We start from the raw sequence: 21,828 nt of genomic DNA on the forward strand, positions 1-21,828 counted from the left end.
CTTCTCCGAACAATCGATTTTCCAGATGTCCCAAACAGTCGGAAGGGAGCTTCATCAGAGAAAATAACTTTGCACCAGTCTTCTGCTGTCCAATCCTTGTACTTCCTGCAGAATTTCAGGATTTCTACAGAAAGTCTGTCCTTGACGTTTTTCTTGGAGAGAAGTGGCTTCTTTGCTGCCCTTCTTGACACCAGGCCGTTGTCCAAAAGTCTTTGCCTCACTGTGTGTGCAGATGCTCTCACACACCAACCTGCTGCCATTCCTGAGCAAGCTTTGCACTGCTGGTGGCACGATTCCGTAGCCGACTCCTCACGAGGAGACGGTCCTGGTGCTTGCTGGACACTCTGGGACATCCTGAAGACTTCTTCACTGCAGTCGAACCTCTCTTCTTGAAGTTCTTGATGATCTGGTAAATGGTTCTTTCAGGTGCAATATACTTTGTAGCAATTTCCATGCATGTGAGGCCATTTTGATGCAAAGAGATGATGGATGCACGCGTTTCTTTGGAGGTAGCCATTGCTAACAAGAACACAATGATTGGAATCGCTTCTTCCATCTTTTTATAGCAATCAGTCTGCTCTTACAATCTAATTAGTATGATAGTGATTTTACCTGACTAGTACTCATTCACACTTTCACATTTGCTGCTAATATGATTAGTCAATTAATGTTAGCTGTCATTTTGTCAGGATCAAAAAAACAGTTAAATGTGTTTTTTTGTGAAAAGTAATTTTTTGGCCAATGAGACTTTTAGCAATTATTTAAAATGCACCTGATCACTCTACACAATAATCTAGAAACAATGTGAATGAACATCACAACAGCTTAAGCAGCAAACTTTGCAAAGCACAAAATGTATGTCACTGCCAAAACTTTTGGCCATGACTGTACTTCTGAGACACGTGCAGACATGCTGCAGTTTACTGTAAGTGACGTAGATCTTCCTGGCAGCCTAACAGAGCTTGGCAACATTGAAAATGCGTTAACTTTGTCTAGTCAACAACGAAAACACTTGCTAACTGACAAATATGTTCACGAGTAAAAATATAATGCTATACATGTTAAATCGCAAGTGTTGATAATCACGGCGAGTCAGAAGCTATGTCGTTAACGCAAAGCTTGTAGCTAAACGGAGTGTTCTTTATGCACACCTGCAGCTGTAGCTGTAGTTTTACATACCTGTAGCAACATATAGCCTAACATAACAGGGCTGCGTTTCCCAAAAGCCTAAGTTGATCGTAGCTCCATTGGTTTCAATGGATTTACGATGTACATAAGCTTATGATGCTTTTGGGAAACGCAGCCCAGAGCAATATGACCGCTAAAAATAACTGGCGATTTTATTATTAGTCATATGAAATGATACTTACCTGCTAGTAACTGTGCTGACAAAGTTTGCAGATTCACTCTGACGCTTCGGGACTGTCTGCAGCCTGACTTCCGCGTTTCTGAGCGCGTTTACGTCAACGTCACACCAGTTGCTCAGACGTCCAGGAAGCAAAAATGTACCACAGTAACTGTAGTGTACTGTAAAAAGATAAATGAATATTCTAATTTTCTAATATTCTAATGGCAGTTGTATATGTCACCGAAGTTGGGATCAAATTCAAAATTCGTAAAATACACAATTTGACATGCGATGAAAATGTTCATGACGTTCAATCAATCAATCAATTAGTCTTGTTCTTATTAGTACGGCTTATTGTTTTTAGTGAATTTCTCTGATAATATACATGCCAACGTTTGTTCTGGTGTATCTTAAAGGGCAAAAACTATATTTAAAAACTCTTTATTTGTCAAGTTACTTTTAAGTTGTTTCAAAACTAGGACCTGTATATTATTATTATTACATTTTTATTTAACATGGACATCACAGTTACATTGGACAAACCATATGCACTTGCTTAAGTGTTTTAGCACACATGCTAATTTTCAACACCAGGCTTTTCAGAAAGCAAAAAAAACAACAAAGTAAATTAATAAAATAAAACCAATAACAATACTAATGATAATGTTAACAATAAAAGTAATAATAACAATACTAATAAAGAAAAAGGGGAAAAGAAAAAAAAATACCATAAAATTACAAAAAATACATCCAAAATTATCAGTTTACTGTAAGTGACGTAGATCTTCCTGGCAGCCTAACAGAGCTTGGCAACATTGAAAATGCGTTAACTTTGTCTAGTCAACAACGAAAACACTTGCTAACTGACAAATATGTTCACGAGTAAAAATATAATGCTATACATGTTAAATCGCAAGTGTTGATAATCACGGCGAGTCAGAAGCTATGTCGTTAACGCAAAGCTTGTAGCTAAACGGAGTGTTCTTTGTGCACACCTGCAGCTGTAGCTGTAGTTTTACATACCTGTAGCAACATATAGCCTAACATAACAGGGCTGCGTTTCCCAAAAGCCTAAGTTGATCGTAGCTCCATTGGTTTCAATGGATTTACGATGTACATAAGCTTATGATGCTTTTGGGAAACGCAGCCCAGAGCAATATGACCGCTAAAAATAACTGGCGATTTTATTATTAGTCATATGAAATGATACTTACCTGCTAGTAACTGTGCTGACAAAGTTTGCAGATTCACTCTGACGCTTCGGGACTGTCTGCAGCCTGACTTCCGCGTTTCTGAGCGCGTTTACGTCAACGTCACACCAGTTGCTCAGACGTCCAGGAAGCAAAAATGTACCACAGTAACTGTAGTGTACTGTAAAAAGATAAATGAATATTCTAATTTTCTAATATTCTAATGGCAGTTGTATATGTCACCGAAGTTGGGATCAAATTCAAAATTCGTAAAATACACAATTTGACATGCGATGAAAATGTTCATGACGTTCAATCAATCAATCAATTAGTCTTGTTCTTATTAGTACGGCTTATTGTTTTTAGTGAATTTCTCTGATAATATACATGCCAACGTTTGTTCTGGTGTATCTTAAAGGGCAAAAACTATATTTAAAAACTCTTTATTTGTCAAGTTATTAACTTTTAAGTTGTTTCAAAACTAGGACCTGTATATTATTATTATTACATTTTTATTTAACATGGACATCACAGTTACATTGGACAAACCATATGCACTTGCTTAAGTGTTTTAGAACACATGCTAATTTTCAACACCAGGCTTTTCAGAAAGCAAAAAAAACAACAAAGTAAATTAATAAAATAAAACCAATAACAATACTAATGATAATGTTAACAATAAAAGTAATAATAACAATACTAATAAAGAAAAAGGGGAAAAGAAAAAAAAATACCATAAAATTACAAAAAATACATCCAAAATTATTACATAAGCTATAAAGCAAAGACAACATAATCAGACAATATTCATGTGAGCACTGTTGTTTGGTTTTTAACCATTGTTTAAGTCCTCTGTTAAAAGCATTACCATTGGTCTCTAGGTAAAGCATTCCAGAGTTTTGGCCCCTTTGCAGAGAAAGCAGATTGGCCAAAGGAGGTCTTATACTTTGGAACAAGACAGTCACCACTAATAGTGGCTCGTGTGTTTGCCCTATGAGAGTTCTGATGCCTACTGACCAATTCAGAAAACAGTGGTGAAACATGATTCTTTAGACATTTAAAAACCAATTTGAGATCATTAAAATCAACGAAACTATTATGCTTTCTTAAAACATCACAATGATGCCATCTCACGGGTTTCTGGTCCATAACTTTTATTGCCTGTTTGAATATTGAAATAATAGGCTTTAATTTATTTGGAGAGACTTGTGCCTTGGAGAGCCATGATGTGACACAATATGATAAATGTGAAAATATCATTGCATATAACATGACACAATTAATTCAGTAACATCAAACTTCTCTCTTAATGTAAGGTATAATGCTGGTTGACTTGAATGGACGCAGTGCTTAAACGGAAGCAGTTTTTATGGTCAATATTAAAAAAAAAAATACAGTTTAAAAGTAACAGTCTAAAATGAACAATCCTCCAATGGGGGTATATGGACAGTTCAACAGAAGGCCTCACTGTTATAAATGAGGCAAAAAAATGACATGACAGATATAACCATCACAAAAAGGAATGTATCAGGTTGACAGGACAATTTTCTGTTTGTCATTTTGCCACAACTGATTGAGTGTGCAACATGGTGTATATCATTTACCCTTTCTGTAACACGAGTCGGACTGTGATAGGCTACATATGTGAACATTGTGATTATTACAGATTAAGGATATATAAATATGATACGTTGTCTATGAGACTTCTTCAGTAGACTGCTGTATGTGCATTAAATATGTAGTGCAGTAATAGCAGTATTTGCAATATTTTGTCATTACTTTTCTTAATGGTTTATTTATCTTCCAACATGGTAGCTACTTAAATGACTTTTGCATTTGCATATCACCTATATTATAAAAAGGTCACTCGGTGCATTACTGTACAAGGTTATTCATTTAACATATGAATATTACTTTATTAATAAAAGTTGACCTCACCCAATTTGATGTAATGAGCAACTATATCCTCTAGATGGGGACAATGCGCAAGTTTTTATTCTATGCCATGAACATTTGTGTAAATATTTAATTCTTTAAAGCTGATGTGTGTAATTTTTTCCAGTGTACACTGATGGGAATTGAAATATAATATAATGTGAATTATATAATAAACTACCACAAGACAGTATCAAGTTAAATCAACCAGGAGAGCTTGTATTCATATAAAACACATTTTATTTACATAAATTACAAGAAAGCACAAACCAGAATCACCATAAATCTACATTAAAAACATCTTGTATATAATACTTTAAACAGATTTACTATATTTTTAACTCCATATCTCAAACAATACTTTATTATGGTTTCCATAAAAAGAACGGGTATACAGTTTAAACTGGCATCCTACTGATATTATCTAACTAGTCAGAGAGAGAAAGAGAGAGAGAAACAAAATGGGATATTGTACTCACAGCACGTTGAGAACAACATAACAGGCATTCTTTATTCCGAATAGCCTCCTCAACATTAGCAAACACTTGATTTCATGACTAGTGAAGATAAGATTTATCTGTATACCACATTTGGCAATCAAACAGGAATCCTGTTTCTCAGAGTGAGGATGTTGTTGAGTCCACTACCTCTCTGCCATTACATACTGTAGGCACGATGTTGGAGGCCGAGGCTGTAAAGACATTGTTAATAACACAAATATATTGTAAACTGCAAGTCACAGTTATTACCATTGCCATTCAATAGAAGTTTTCAAGTATTTGGGTGAATCATGAACTTCTTTTTTTTTTTTTTTACTTTAATTCAGAGCCACACTCTTAAAAATAAAGGTGCTTCAAAAGGTTCTTCAAGCGATGCCATAGAAGAACCATTTTTGGTTCCACAAAGAACCATTCAGTCAAAGATTCTTTAAAGAACCATCTCTTTCTTACCTTTTTATAATCTGAAGAACCTTTCACCACAAATAACCTTTTGTGAAACAGTAAGGTTCTTCAGATGTTAAAGGTTCTTTATGGAATCCTCACTGTTTTGCTTCTTTTTTACTGTAATGTAATTTCCATTATTCTCATTTCTCCTTACATTTCTATTACTGCAATACAGTATAAATCACTGTGGTATATATATATTTTTTTAATGCAGCACTGATTAAAAGCTGTACCACAAATGCTCCCAAGATGCATATTAAGCATTGTACCATTTAAAAAAGTAGAATTATTATTTTCCCAGTACATTATTGAGAATGAGATCTTTTTTATCGTAATACTAATTTATTTATTTGTCATTTTGAGGTGAAATATTTTATTGAACCATTTCGTGAGACGCTTTTATCCAAAGCGACTTACAGTGCATTCAGGCTATACATCTTTTTACCAGTATGTGTGTGTGTATATATATAAATATACTGTTTATTTCTAAGATTTTGAATCCCAAATTATTTTGTATTGGCCCCACTATTTTATTTTGGGTCCACATTTTTGTTGTAAGTCTGATTCTGAAGATTTATGATATTAATCTTACAAGCAGTGTGTGCTCTTTCTTCTGCATATTGTATTTTGTAGGTGAGAATCAAAAATGCTAGAAGTAAAATGATATCGGCGGGATGAATGAGACTGTAGCATTTCCTGTGAGTGTGTGTGGGAGTGTGGTGAGGTCTCGGTCTCTAAGGCACACCTTGCTTTCTGAGCACAGGCCCCAGCTGGGAATCATCCTCCCATGCTCTAACACATCACCTCACACTCTCACACACACATTTATAAAACGCAGAAACACTGAACACAGAATGACATCCTGTCCAATCAAAATACAAGGATATTCACTTTTCTTTCCCTTTTTTTGGTCTCGGTCTCTAAGGCACACCTTGCTTTCTGAGCACAGGCCCCAGCTGGGAATCATCCTCCCATGCTCTAACACATCACCTCACACTCTCACACACACATTTATAAAACGCAGAAACACTGAACACAGAATGACATCCTGTCCAATCAAAATACAAGGATATTCACTTTTCTTTCCCTTTTTTTGTCTGTATTCTTTCTTGTCTTGATAGATGATATAAAACTTCCTTCAGCCATTAACATCGCCGATCACGTTTCTGTCCTTCTTTTTGCTTACTAGAGCATCCAAATAAAATATACAGTGGCTGTCTTACCAGCAGTGCTGACTGTCTTTACAAGTACTGAGCTGTCTTGCATGTATATATATATCTATAGATATAGATCTATATATATATATATATATATATACATTTGTGCTGCACTGTAATGCTTTGATTCACTGTAATGCTTTGATTCAATGCTTAACCAACCAACTATTAATAATAATATTAGATAATAATTAGAACTAAAAATAAACCTTAAGATATTTTTTCATTTGATTTCTATGTAATGCATGCATCAAAGGTCTGTAAAACTGTGCTTCAAACGTGTAAAGGTATTTATTTAATAGTTCCTTTCCTGAGGCACTTGAGTGAAGGATACTCAGACCAATTGAATAGCATGTTTTCATAGGCTAGTCATTTGCTGGGATGAAATATCCCCACTTTCTTTGTTCTACATTGAACAGCTTATGAGCCACACGAAATGTGAGCTTCTCCTTTCATCAGTGCAAAAGACAGGTGATCAAAGAGATTTCTCTATCTGCCATCTGAATTGGCAGGTAAAAAAAAAATCAATCAGGCAAACTCTCAGACTCTTGCTCTGTCAAATTGTATATATGCTAAAAATAAAGGATAAAGTCAGTGTCGGAAAGTGATTAAGGGTTATAAGAGAAGCTCATTATCTAAATGATGAAAAATATTCCATGCTGTCATTGTGTGTGCAGTGTGATTTGAAACAGCCCCTCTTGATATCTATTCCCAGAGGAGAGCCGGTAATATCCCCCCGGCACAAGATTTACTTCTCAAAGAAATCACATTGTTATACAGAACACTCAGGCAAAGTATTCATTATCAACATTGAGGGAGACTAGCAGAGCCAAAACTCCACTATGCTGAGCAAAATTGACATTTAAAAAGTTTTTAATGTAATGAATTTTTCAGGGAAACTGTTAAATGAAATTGTGGTCCTCACATTAGATTAAATCAAAATTATTGTTTTTGACATGCTGGTCTTATTGTGCAATATTAATATGTATACACACATGTTTAAGGCTCAATTTCTTTTATTTATTTAAAAAAAAATTATCATTATTATTATTATTATATAATTGACTCCACCTCTAAAAGAACTTTCCCTTTTTGGGGCTGACATTACAAATCCCTCTTAGTTTCAAGCCTTCTCCTCCAAACCACCTGGATTCATACTATTCTACAACACTTTTCACAATCCAGTAAATGAATGAAATCACTTTTCTTCAGTTCTTTCTTTCTGAATATACAGTTCACTCATTATGGAAGTAGGTTGCTAATAGAAACACTGAACACAGAATGACATCCTGTCCAATCAAAATACAAGGATATTCACTTTTCTTTCCCTTTTTTGTCTGTATTCTTTCTTGTCTTGATAGATGATATAAAACTTCCTTCAGCCATTAACATCGCCGATCACGTTTCTGTCCTTCTTTTTGCTTACTAGAGCATCCAAATAAAATATACAGTGGCTGTCTTACCAGCAGTGCTGACTGTCTTTACAAGTACTGAGCTGTCTTGCATGTATATATATATCTATAGATATAGATCTATATATATATATATATATATATACATTTGTGCTGCACTGTAATGCTTTGATTCACTGTAATGCTTTGATTCAATGCTTAACCAACCAACTATTAATAATAATATTAGATAATAATTAGAACTAAAAATAAACCTTAAGATATTTTTTCATTTGATTTCTATGTAATGCATGCATCAAAGGTCTGTAAAACTGTGCTTCAAACGTGTAAAGGTATTTATTTAATAGTTCCTTTCCTGAGGCACTTGAGTGAAGGATACTCAGACCAATTGAATAGCATGTTTTCATAGGCTAGTCATTTGCTGGGATGAAATATCCCCACTTTCTTTGTTCTACATTGAACAGCTTATGAGCCACACGAAATGTGAGCTTCTCCTTTCATCAGTGCAAAAGACAGGTGATCAAAGAGATTTCTCTATCTGCCATCTGAATTGGCAGGTAAAAAAAAAATCAATCAGGCAAACTCTCAGACTCTTGCTCTGTCAAATTGTATATATGCTAAAAATAAAGGATAAAGTCAGTGTCGGAAAGTGATTAAGGGTTATAAGAGAAGCTCATTATCTAAATGATGAAAAATATTCCATGCTGTCATTGTGTGTGCAGTGTGATTTGAAACAGCCCCTCTTGATATCTATTCCCAGAGGAGAGCCGGTAATATCCCCCCGGCACAAGATTTACTTCTCAAAGAAATCACATTGTTATACAGAACACTCAGGCAAAGTATTCATTATCAACATTGAGGGAGACTAGCAGAGCCAAAACTCCACTATGCTGAGCAAAATTGACATTTAAAAAGTTTTTAATGTAATGAATTTTTCAGGGAAACTGTTAAATGAAATTGTGGTCCTCACATTAGATTAAATCAAAATTATTGTTTTTGACATGCTGGTCTTATTGTGCAATATTAATATGTATACACACATGTTTAAGGCTCAATTTCTTTTATTTATTTAAAAAAAAATTATCATTATTATTATTATTATATAATTGACTCCACCTCTAAAAGAACTTTCCCTTTTTGGGGCTGACATTACAAATCCCTCTTAGTTTCAAGCCTTCTCCTCCAAACCACCTGGATTCATACTATTCTACAACACTTTTCACAATCCAGTAAATGAATGAAATCACTTTTCTTCAGTTCTTTCTTTCTGAATATACAGTTCACTCATTGTTTAAGGCTCAATTTCTTAAAAAAAAATTATCATTATTTATTATTATTATTATTATTATATAATTGACTCCACCTCTAAAAGAACTTTCCCTTTTTGGGGCTGACATTACAAATCCCTCTTAGTTTCAAGCCTTCTCCTCCAAACCACCTGGATTCATACTATTCTACAACACTTTTCACAATCCAGTAAATGAATGAAATCACTTTTCTTCAGTTCTTTCTTTCTGAATATACAGTTCACTCATTATGGAAGTAGGTTGCTAATGACATTTAATTTTGACTCTAACATAAAGCTCTGATTTTTATTACAGGTTATTATTTTCATAGAAGTTGACAAGCTATTGGGTGTTGTTAGTGAGGTATTGCTGCAACCATGCATTGTACCGGTCATATTTACTTACCCTAAAGTCACTGGCAGTAACATAGAAGATTGGCTGGAAAGCCAGCCAGATTATGCACGTGGTGTACATGGTGAAGCCGATGAACTTGGCTTCATTGAAGTTCTCTGGGCACTTTCGTGTCTTAAAGGCGTAAAAGGTACAGAGGATGATGAGGACACAGTTGTAGGTTAAAGACATCAGCATGCTAGAGTCCTTGCTGTTGCACTTCAATGTCACCACGTCTCTTCTTTCAGGACTGACCTCCTTTCTCACCCCAGGAGCCTCAACCAGAAGCCAGACCACCACTACCAGGAGCTGACAGGAAATAAGAGCAGCACAGATGGCCACCTGTGAAGCTGGACTGATGAGCCTCGGCCTTTGAGCTCCATCTTTAACGCCATTGAAAATCCGAGCGATGCGATTGGTCTTGGTCAGCAACGCAGAGTAGCAAACAGCGAAGGAAGTTCCCAGGCCAAGCCGCCGTAACGTGCACACTACGGCAGAAGGTTTGCTGATGTAGATGAAGGTCATGAAATAGCAAAGTAGGACACCTATGAGAAGAATATAGGAGAGCTCACGTCCACTAGCTTTCACCACCGGTGTCTCATTGTTCTTTAAGAAGAGGCCAATGACAAAGAGTGTGCAGAGCATGCCAAGGCAAGCAATGGTGACCGGCCCAACAGCCCAAGCGTCCTCCCAATGAATGTACTCCTCGGGTAAATTGTAACACCCCGTGAGATTGTCCAAAGGCCACTGTCCGAAGCCACAATCCGCACAGGTGAATTCATCCAGAAGGTATTGGTAGGGCTGGCAGGGGATGCAAATCCAACAGCAAACATCACCTGGCTGCATGCTCTTTATTTCATTTTTCCTACATGGGTCGCTGCACTGGGACGTGGGCACCACTTGGCTTTCCCAAGGAATCAGGCTTGTGTTCAGAGTTAAATCCTGAGCCCAGTATCCCACTTTCCTATATACGTATTCGTCATTCTCTTTGTGATAATGGAAGATGTTGTAGCGGCCCAGACTGTCTCCATAAGCATCAAAGTAAACATTGTTCTCTGTATCAACTGGGCGAAATGGAGCTGCGGACATAAAGTGCAAGTGATAAACATAATTTATTTACATTCTTGGCAACAGATGAATAGATATTTTACAGCAACAAAGGGGTTTTTCTTTGTAAGCAGAAAATGTACAACCCAGAAAGACCTTCTTATGTAAGCCCACCATACTTTCTTCAGCGTCCTGCCCTGCACATTTCTCATTAGGTTTGTAGATGCACTGGACTCAGGTGCGTATGGTACATTTACATAATTGAGGTCAGGAGGTTGATACATTGCCAGGTTTCTATGATGTAATTTGGCATTCTTGGAAGAACATCATGAAAAAGCAGTCAGATGGCGAAAAGATTTAGAAATAGATAAAGAATAGCTATAGGAGCCTGACAGATTCCCATTAGTTCCCTAATACGAGCAATTGACCACTCAGCACAGACATTTAATATACATCCGTGCTTGTACTTGTTTAAATCATTTAGAAGTTAGCATGGGGCTAATGAGGCTAATGCATGTAATAAAACACTTAGTCTGTACGCAGGTCATGTGTTCCATCCATGCATTAGTGTAATCTATTTTACAGCAGCAGTTTTCCCCTGAGGAAAACTTAGATCCATTTATCTTTCAAATTGATTTCTTTGACTTAATAAAGAATTGACATTCATTTATTAAGATATACTGCTCAACCGGTGTTTGCTTTGAGATTTAAACTACTGGATGAGTGCAAATATTAACATTATTCTATGGGGTGAACGTGAATCGATATCCCAGGATTCAAGATTATTGAAACTGAAAATTTTATGGAATTGGAATGATACAAAGATGAATAAATATTAACAGAATATACAAAATAAAAAATTAAGATAAAACTGACCGTCAAATTTTGTCTTCAGGATGTAGTCCTTGTACAGCTTTTTTCCATTGACTGGTTTCATGGCACTGCAGAGTTTGGTGGTGTTTGAGCACACTGCTTGCCTCATGTTGTGAAGGGCATGGGCCATAGCAAAGACAGCATTCACCACAAACATGATCTTGGACTCCTGCTCGAATTTGCCATCCCGGAGAGAATGCTTCCCACAATTAATGTCATGCAGGCTGCACTGAAAGCGATTTTCCCAGAACTCTCGGAACCAGGGGTTACGTGTGTTGTTGTAAGGATTGAGGTTTGTGAAGTATGTTGCAAATTCAGGGATCAGATAAGACGCGAGCTCAATGGTAAAAGCTCCATCCGCTACATTTTCACTCCCTCTCACCACACTCTCCTGCGCCCCCCAACCATCACTGGCCACCCAGATGAAGGACACGTTCATGCGCTTTGCTGCAACCAGGAGCTCTCTTGCGTCTTCACTTCTGGTGAAGAGGATTACTACTTTAGCGTTGGATTTCTGCAACAGAGATCTGATTACTCCGTCATAACTGTAGCGGTCCATGGAGCGACTGACCTTGGCAGACGTAGCGATGCAGATTTGCAAGGCCCGGGCCTCTTGCTGAAAGGCGTCGATACCCGTCTCGCCGTAATCGCCCTCTGAGGCAACTGTGGAGACGTAAGTCCAGTTAAAATAGCGCAGGATCTCAGCTATAGCTTTAGCTTGGTAGAAGTCAGGGGGTACAGTCCGGGCAAAGTAATCATAACGGGATTTGTCGCTCAGTTTCGCACTGGTGGAGGCATAACTGATCTGAGGAATCTGGAAAAGACGCAGGAGATTGGCCACCTGCAAAAGGACAAATGAAAAACTGATGAAAAACTACTGAAGTGTGTAAATGGTCACACTATTTCACTGTGATTCACAGTGTTGGCTGTCAGTTCAATTCTCATTAACTGTGTGATCAAATTTATATGTACTGTACTTTAGCAGCCAGCCCTGCCTGACTTTAGACCCTAAACCCTCTTCATTTTCAGTCCAGTACCCAAATAAATGTATATTCATTCTTATATTTCCTTTTCAGCAAGGATGCATTAAATTTACAAAACTTTTAAGCAGTGAAATTGTTTTCAACATTGATAATAAGAAATATTTCTTGAGCCCCTAATCAGGATATTAGAGTGAAATGATGAAGGATCATGTGACACTGAAGATGAGAGTAATGACTGCAGACAATTCAGCTTTGCCATCAAAGGAATAAATTACATTTCAAAATTAATTAATTAATTAATAATAATAATATATCACAATATTTATGTTTTACTATATTTTGGATGTAAAAAATGCAGCCTTGTTGAGAATTTCTGAAACATTTTAAATAATTGCACTGACCCTAAACTTTTGAACCCCACACACACACACACACACACACCAACACATGTATAAACACATTTATAATGTAATACTTAGTTGTTCTAATGACTAACAATTGCAGGAAAAACTCTTATTCAGATTATTGTTATTCAGATATAAAAAAACATCTACACTAAAATTTAACAATACAAAATTAAACACACAGACAAATATGCAAGTCCCTAACCCTATGAAGCCATGTTTATCTTTCAGTGTTGTCGTAATTAATGTATTATGCCATAGTGCATGGAACAGAATAACTGATGTACAATTATCTGGTATCATTTACAGAAAAAAGCCGAAAAGTGGCTGTTTCACAGGTCAAAAAATAAAATAAAATAAATAATAATAAAAAAATATCTGTAGTTCTGTAGTAGGTCTGGCACATAGGTCTAAGCACGAGAATGTAATTCCTCTGATAACACAAATTAGGGCAGTTATCACCAGACGCTTAGCATACTGCAGCGATTAGTCTCACCCTTCTCACTTGTCTGATCTCTGAGAACCCTAATGGCAACACTTCGCATTTCCATTTTCACAGTGAAATAAGAGCAGTCCCAAGGAAATGACCCCAGTAAACTTCTCTATATCTGTTGTGGGTGCTGCATTGTCAGCGGCAGTTTGTGAAACTATGACTGTAAATATACATGTACTAAAACTGTATGAGAAAACTATGAGAGAGTTAATTCAGTAGGTGCTGAAGTACATTGCACAGTGAGTCACTTCACTCAGTAAACCTGAGACACTTCTGCCAGCTGTGTGTGAGAGTGTTTCAGTTTTGATCATATGATATGCAATGGAGTCTGACTGGTCTGTGCCTCAGGCAGGTACTCAGAAGCCTAAGGGAAAGTCAGCATGAAGACGCCAGCAGCAGAAAAGAAAGCTCTTCAAGATTTCTTTGTTCTGTATATCAACACTGCATAACATGTAATTGTCATATGAATTACAGCTTAACATATTCAACATAACCTAAACTTCCAAATCCACAACACAGTGAATATGCCCATAAACAAAAGAAAAGGTTTCATAAAAAAGGGAAATACGAAGAGATTATTTTCTGTGTGCTATCCCAATTAAAAAGTTGTTATTTTAATGCAGTAGTTTGTTTTGTTGTCTTATGTACCCCCACAGCCCTATCAGTAAAACTAAAGACCCTTTCAAAGATAGCAAACCATAAATATATTCCTTTTCACTCATACGCAAATCATTTAAAGAATAAAAAATAAAGAAAAACGTCTTAGAGAAAGTAATCCTAACAAATCTCCTAATAACTGTCACTATAGCTGTGTGCAAAGTGCATGGTGGAATAAAGATCAGGCAAATAAAGAGATTACCGGCCAATGTTTGTAAGCAAAAATGGAATAAAGCCAGGAGATATTAAACACCAAGGCCACAACCTGCTCTTCACATCCTCCAGACTAAGGCTATCTCCTTCAGACAAAAGGTAACAAATTATTAATGTACCTGCCTTACCTCATGTACTTTCACTTAAACAGCCATTTAGAAATACTACATGTCTGTTATGAGGGTAGTAGATCTTCTATTGCACACTGCCCTACTTATGTAAGTGCTGTACCTCAAGAATGCATACAAGAGCAGTTTTCATGCTATTCTGTGGTTACTAATGCATGGCGTCAATATTAATGTCACTTTTGACTATGTGTCACAGCTGGGGCAAAAATTGCTACTATCTACTAAAAAGCTTGTGCTGGTCATTATTGCAAAATAATTCAAGTTACCTTTATTTCTTTAGCTCTTCATACAATACAAATTTTATTGTAAGCAGCTTGACAGTAATAAACATCAATTTTGGAAACACTATTTAGGAGACCATTCAAATTCTGAGGTAAAGCAGCTTTAAAAATACAATAGTGTCAGTATTTAGTTCAAGTCAGTTCAGTTGAGATCAATAACAAAGTAAAGTTAATCATTTTTGAAACAAGTTCAATTCAGCTATAAAGCAGCTCTACAGAAGACAATAGTCACCATCCAGCTTAATTCAGTTCTAGCTTTGTTCTCATCCAGTGGTGTCAGTGCAGTCATATCACTAATATTACTGAATATACAACAACAGGGTGACCTGTTGCACTTAAATTTAAACAAATGCCCAACAAATAAATGCAATTTATATTATCAATATTATCTGTAAATTGAAAGCTAAGATTGTGTAATGTACAATTGGCCTAGCAATAAGACACTGTATAAAATTATAATAATATTGATAGTTAAAGGGATAGTTCATACAAAAATGAAAATACATATGTTTGGAATAACATGAGAGTAACAGAATTTTCATTTATGGACAAAATATCCCTTTGAAATATCCTCTGAGGTAATTTTACAAGAGATTGGACTGCCGCATACTGTATGAAATTGATTATTTTAGAAAATATCAGATTGTTGAATGCTGTGACTGGCCAATCATAATGAAGTGTTCTGTGTAATAAAAATGTATAAACTGAATTAACATTAGATCAGATGCATTTCAATAATAATAGGTGACACCAGAATTATGAAATACTACAGATATTTTAGATATAGCCTCTATCATAAAACTCTCTATCTCTATTAAGCACAGATTCAGTTATCTCATATATAGGAATTTCCAGCGGCATTTTTACAGTTCTCAGAGAGACGCAATATGAAAAGTTCAGCATACATTTTTCATATCTGTTGCTATAGAAACAAGTCGGGTTGAAAATAAAAAGGTGCCTTTGAGAAGCAGAGGTTAATATTGTTACTTTGTTTCCCCAGAGTTTCCCTACCTCAGCCTTTCTGATGGTTCAATGTCATATAACATTAGCTTAAACAAAAACCCTCCTTCTGTGACAAGTCCAAACTGTCTGTGTTTAAACATATTAGAAGGCAGCTGTCAGATTTGCTTTCTGCTTTACTTTTCATTTATATCCTCTCTATTCACACACCCTTACTTTGATGCCACTGCGGGATCTGAGAAAGAAACAAGCAAGGTGAAATCAACAGCATATTTATTTAATATTGAATTTAAATGGATAAAACATAGCAATATAATGTGTATAAGACTTCATGGGTGTTTCAGAAATATAACTGGAGACTATCAGTAATTATCTCAATTATAGTCTATGCTCTAATCACCTCTTAATTATAGTCAATTTCTAATTTGCTCTTAAATTAGATTTAATAGCAGTCTTGTATTCATTAGGCGGCTTTGTACTACAGTAGCTTCAAATTCACTGCCATCAGTCTAAAGTGCATGCAGGTGCTCATGGATATTTATTGATTACATTTCAGGATTTTTAATGCAAATGTTGCTCCTGTCTGATGAAATTTCTCTTGCACTACAGCAGAAAGCAGTCAATCATAATTGGATGAGAGATCATTTTCACCAATCAAGTGTTTTAGCATACAGTTCCATAAATATATTAAAGGATCCAATGTACCCAATGTTTTTTGAAAACAGTAGCACCATTGTGAATCACTCATGTCCACAGCACAAATGATGTGGGACAAACTACACACAGTTTTATACCAAGAGTAACCTTAAGTATGATCAAAAGTAACAGTATTGCTTGTGTTAGCAAGAAATGTTAATGAATGAGATGAAATATTAAAAAACAGATGCCAGTGCCCAGATACTGAAAGATCTTCAAAGGTTTCAAAATAATTCAAATTGGTCACAGTTACAGTAGCAGCATAATGTTCTCAACAGGAATTTCAATCATATTTTGAGGAGCATTTCAATACAATTGATTAGCGCTGATTAGCCGTGGGTCGCTTTTCTATTATACCAAATGGCTTTGTGTGACTTAAACACATTAGATATGGAGCTAATGCCCTTTTTCATAATGTCATGATGCTGAGAGTATATGCCTTCAAGACACAGCCTAGGATTTAATTAAGAAAATCACCAGCCACATGGATTTGCAGACGGAAGAGTCAGTTGTTAAGTGGATTAATTATTCTTCAGGAAAGGATGGCTCTTGAATAGCGGGATTTGCTTTTGTCGAAAGAAGTGGACATGCTGTATGTTTCTTATTTAACATACAGCATCCAATTATTCCTGTTATGAAATAAATTTTCATGTCAATGGCTGCTGAAAATACAACAAAGCCATCATAGCAATAAATTATATTTAAAAAATATTATAATAGAAAACAGTTATTTTAAATGGTCAAAATCTTGCAATATTACCATTTTTACTGCATTTTTGATCAAATAAACGCAGCCTTGGTAAGCATAAAAATCTTCTTTTAAAAACATAAAATCATAATTATTCCAATTTTTTTGACTAGTAGTGTAAACATGTTTTATTTATTTATTTATTAATTCATTAATTCTTACACAAAATTGATGTAGTTGATAATTTTACAGTTTTTCTCTTCAACGAAGTTTCTCAATCACTCAAAAACGTAATTATAAATATGAGCATGATGTGCATGTAAAATTTTCCCATAAAGACATGTTTGCAGTCTGACAGTGCGCTCATGTATTATTCATTTACACAGCTGCCTAACACTGGCCTGCTGTAAGACACTCTATCAATACACCCTCTGCGCTGCCTTCATATTGACTTCATATTGATTTTAGAGGAGAAACGATCCAGAAGCAAAAAAGAGAGGAAAATGGAGAATAGAGACTGATAGAGAGATAAAGGGAGAGAGAGAGATTACGCTGTAGTAACCTTGTTTGTAAGGCTCTGGGAACTTCTGCTCACACTAGATCCAAGCTGAGCTGGAGAATACGCAGAATATTGCACTATTTCCTTGGTCCAATGACGACGACTTCTTTCTTTATTTATAAAGCACAATTTAATACAACAGCAGCTGCTCAAAGTGCTGTACAACAAACTTCAATATAATACTAATAATACATAAAACAAATAATACAAAAATAACATACATACACAATTAATCCAAGTTCAGAATAAAACATGCCTCCAGACCTAATCGAGATTAAAAGTCTGGGATAGTAAATGAGATTTTAATCGAGCTTTAAAAGATATTGATGGAGCCATTCTGATATGCAAAGGTAATATGTCCCACAGTTTAGGTGCAGCGACTGAGAAAACCCGATCACCCCTAAGTTTCAGTCTGGATCTAGGAATAGTCAAGAGCAGTTGATCAGAGGACCTAAGAGATCTAGCAGATGTGTGCTGTTTTAATAAGCCAGCAAGGTATGGTGGAGCCAGGCCATTTAATGATTTAAAACAAATAATAAAAGTTTGCATTCAATTCTGAAACGTACCGGCAACCACTCAAGCGATGATAAAATTGGTGTAATATGCTCATGCTCGTGTACTTGTCAGTAGTCTAGCGGCCACATTCTGGACTGCCTGCAAATGCAGCAATCTGTGATTTTGGCTTCCTCTATAATGCAAGAGACTGAAACATCACAGCAGAGAGAGACTCGCACCGAGGGAAAAGCAGCAAAAATAAAAGGTAGAGCAAGAAGAGAAAATAGACATTTTTCCATTGATATCCAGTACCGGTCTGTTTACATTTTAAGAATGAAATAATCCGACTACTCATTAATACATAGACTGTTAATCTATTCTCCCACTCATTTCTCACTCACTGATGCTCTTTTAACTCATGGATGTCACACATTGTGCTTGTGCTATCACACATTCCATTCCATATTTCATATCACACACAGAACTGGCTCCACTGAGCAATTTGTTCCCAAGCACAGAAAGTGTTACTATGAAATATGTATAAACAGAGTAAAGGGAAAAAATTGAAACACACTTTTGCAGAATGCAACGCAGTAAAGATAAAGATGGACATGAACAATGTACTTCTTTGGACTGTCAAAGTAATCTGTTAAACTGCTTTTTGTTGTGAAAAGGGCTATAAAAATCTATTTGGTTTATACTTTGAGGGTAAACAAAAGACACAGCTATTACAAAGTCAGTCTTTTTCAGATAGCTTCGGTACAGTACATTAACAGTATAAAAGCCAACTATTTAATTTAGAATAAAAATTCTTTACACAGCACAAATATGTCTTTAAACATATACATAAATTAGAAACTATAGGCGTACATATACTATATACGGCTGCCTTTATTATTTAGTGGATCATCATATTTGTTTGAGATCCCTGCTATAAATAATATAAGACAAAAAAAACACTTAACTTCACATAAGACTTTACACACTTTTTATCTTCACATAAAATGAAATGATTGTTTATTGTGAAAAGGGACTCAGGTTCAAATCCCAACCTCACTACATAATTTTGATTAGATAGATAGATAGATAGATAGATAGATAGATAGATAGATAGATAGATAGATAGATAGATAGATAGATATGTGGCCCCTCAATTTATATGTGCATGAATCTTCTGCTTTCATAAAATGTCATGACTTTTTCAACATGAAAAACCCATCTGTTTGTCCCTAGAGATTGTCTCATCCTACTTTTGAAAACACATCCTCACTACACATCACAAAGACACGCACATTCAACACAGCCCAAAAGTGCAGTCAGGCCTAATAAATAAAACCTCATAACATGCTGAAAAATACACCATTTTATACACGCAGGGATGTGTGTGAGGAATGTTATATGAGGATTATGATAAATGCAGTGATAATGATGACCAAAATAATATTTATGATAATGCTGCTGTCATCAGTGATAATGATGATGAAGAATGACAGCGTCGGCGCTGGAGATGAGAATATTACTAACACGGAGAATGTTATGAATGATGGACTAACGCTGCAGTGACTTCTCTTGAGCAGCTTTGTCTGCCTCTACATCAGAGGAGGTGGATTCCACATTCGGGATTTTGAAGAGTTCTGTTGCCAGGCAACAGCTGTGAATGTGTTTGGTCAGGTGGAAGTGTGACCCGGTTAGAGAGGAGAGGATCTCTCTAATCTAACGCTGATCCTTCACCCCAGCCTGACAGAGGACTCTCTTGCTCAGGCTCGCTGTCTTTCTGACAGGGGCCTTTACTTTCATGTGCCCTTTAGGTGGCATCAAAGTCACTAGCCACCAGCCAAGGCTTACTCTCACAGTCTCAACAATCATTCAGTACATGAATCACAGATTGTTTATTGCAATAGTCTAAATGTGAAATACCAGTTTACATTTACAAACATTCATTTTGACATTTATTGTAATAATCCAATAAAATGTATCTTTGCACAAGTAGTGTGAGAACAGCCAGTGCTCCACACAGAGATCTGATCTCATCATCATCCAGTCTGTCTGGAATGACATGAAGAAACAGAACAAACTGAGACAGACTAAATCCAGAAGAACTGTGGCAACATCTCCAAGATGTATCAAGAAACCTACCTGCAAAGGTAATGTACTGTTAAAAGTTTTAGGCACTTGTGTAAAAATGCTGTAAAATGAGGATGCTGTCAAAATAATGTCATAAATAGATTTTTGCCCTAGGTGCACTTACGCATAGTTTTCCAGGTATATTTGGAGGTAGGTTTCTTGAAGCATCTTGGAGACGTTGCCACAGTTCTTCTGGATTTAGTCTGTCTCAGTTTGTTCTGTTTCTTCACGTCATTCCAAACAGACTGAATAATGATCAGATCTCTATGTGGAGCACTGGCTCTTGTCAGACTCCTTGTGCAAACAAAAATCTCACTGGATTACTATTACAATTAATGGCAAAATGAATGTTTGGAAACGTAAATTGATATTTCCTACTGACACACTACAAGAAAAGATAGAAATAACTGACTTAAAATTTTGGCCACCACTGTATATGTAAGTTCATCAAACCCTTTTAACGAGGTCTTTATAATAACTGACTGGTGTTATTTTACTAGACAGATGTCGAGTGTTGATTAAGCATTTAAAGAGATAAACTGCTGCTCATTATGGCACCAATAAACAGTCTCAGTCATGCAGACAGAGGTAATGGTATGTTTCTAACAGCCAGAGAGGGTCCTTATAACTCTCGCTAAGAATGGTGAACACAGTCAATTGACTTTCATCTTTCTATGCCCATCCATACTTGTGAAATGCTCAATTACCCAACTCATTTTTTCTTTATACTGTTGGTTTAAAATGATCTACATTAGACTTTTATACTTTAAAGATTTCATTACTGAGGAACCGCTTTGCTTATTTATTTGTTGTCAGTCTGTTAGCATTAGTGCAGGATACTGCTTCATTATCAGTCACAAAGCCAAGAACTCCAATGGACCGAATAAAGCTGTACTTGCCAGCATGAATTAATCACTAGCTATTCCTGAGGCTAAATGTTCCTTGATATGATTACAGAATGCCGGCAATCAAGAATTAACTTGGAGCTCTGAGCATTTTCTGAGAGAACAAGTCAACTTCTATAGGATTATCATTCTGTGCTTTGCATTAGCGTTGAAAATTGTTAAGAATTCAGGTCAGTTCAAGGTCCTCTTGAATGCCTCTTCCTGTTCGGATAAAAAAAATAAAAAGCAGTATAAATATTATGCTTGCAACTGCATTGCAATAATCATAAGCACACTTTAGACCAGGAAATGAAACAAGATAAGACACCAATTATGAAGGTTCTACACCTGTATCTCTGCATAAAGCTGTGAGTCATTCAAGCGTGGTGAATCATCATGAAACTCATACTCTGAAACCACAAGTAACGGAAGCTCACAGCTCATAGTTCACATGCAGAGACTCTCATGCAACAGCAGCTTCATTAGGAAGGCCAAAGACACTGGTGGGAGTTTTCCAGGAAGCTTTCTCTCTGGCAGCATCAATCATTGGTACAAAAAGAGTAGCTAAAACACAGGAAGGTTGCTGAGATCCGCTGAATATATCACCAGAGGTGTTTTGTC

General features: G+C 36.1%; 2 protein-coding genes across 4 annotated transcripts in view; both read right to left on the reverse strand.

The window, feature by feature from the left end:
* Window positions 1-2,665, reverse strand: part of LOC107584455 (poly (ADP-ribose) polymerase family, member 3) — a 10,190-nt gene extending 7,525 nt beyond the window's left edge. The window contains exons 1-2 of one of the 3 annotated variants that reach the window (XM_016271081.1): window positions 2,563-2,665; window positions 1,371-1,426 (exon numbers count right to left, since the gene is read on the reverse strand). The gene's annotated coding sequence lies outside the window, so the exon portion shown is untranslated. Of the gene's footprint in view, window positions 1-1,370; window positions 1,464-2,562 lie in introns of those variants that run through there. The other 2 variants (XM_016271080.1, XM_016271079.1) reach the window with 2 other exon arrangements.
* Window positions 2,666-4,882: 2,217 nt separating this feature from the next.
* LOC107584497 (metabotropic glutamate receptor 2-like) overlaps window positions 4,883-21,828 on the reverse strand; it is a 36,503-nt gene continuing 19,557 nt past the window's right edge. Inside the window, exons 3-5 of the mRNA XM_016271129.1 lie at window positions 11,646-12,483; window positions 9,734-10,801; window positions 4,883-5,164 (exon numbers count right to left, since the gene is read on the reverse strand). Of these exons, the coding sequence (XP_016126615.1) occupies window positions 5,091-5,164; window positions 9,734-10,801; window positions 11,646-12,483 (1,980 nt within the window). The 3' untranslated portion in view covers window positions 4,883-5,090. The remainder of the gene's footprint in view (window positions 5,165-9,733; window positions 10,802-11,645; window positions 12,484-21,828) is intronic.

The sequence above is a fragment of the Sinocyclocheilus grahami genome, unplaced genomic scaffold (assembly GCF_001515645.1).
Source record: "Sinocyclocheilus grahami isolate Dianchi unplaced genomic scaffold, SAMN03320097.WGS_v1.1 scaffold60.1, whole genome shotgun sequence".
Lineage (NCBI taxonomy): Eukaryota > Metazoa > Chordata > Actinopteri > Cypriniformes > Cyprinidae > Sinocyclocheilus > Sinocyclocheilus grahami.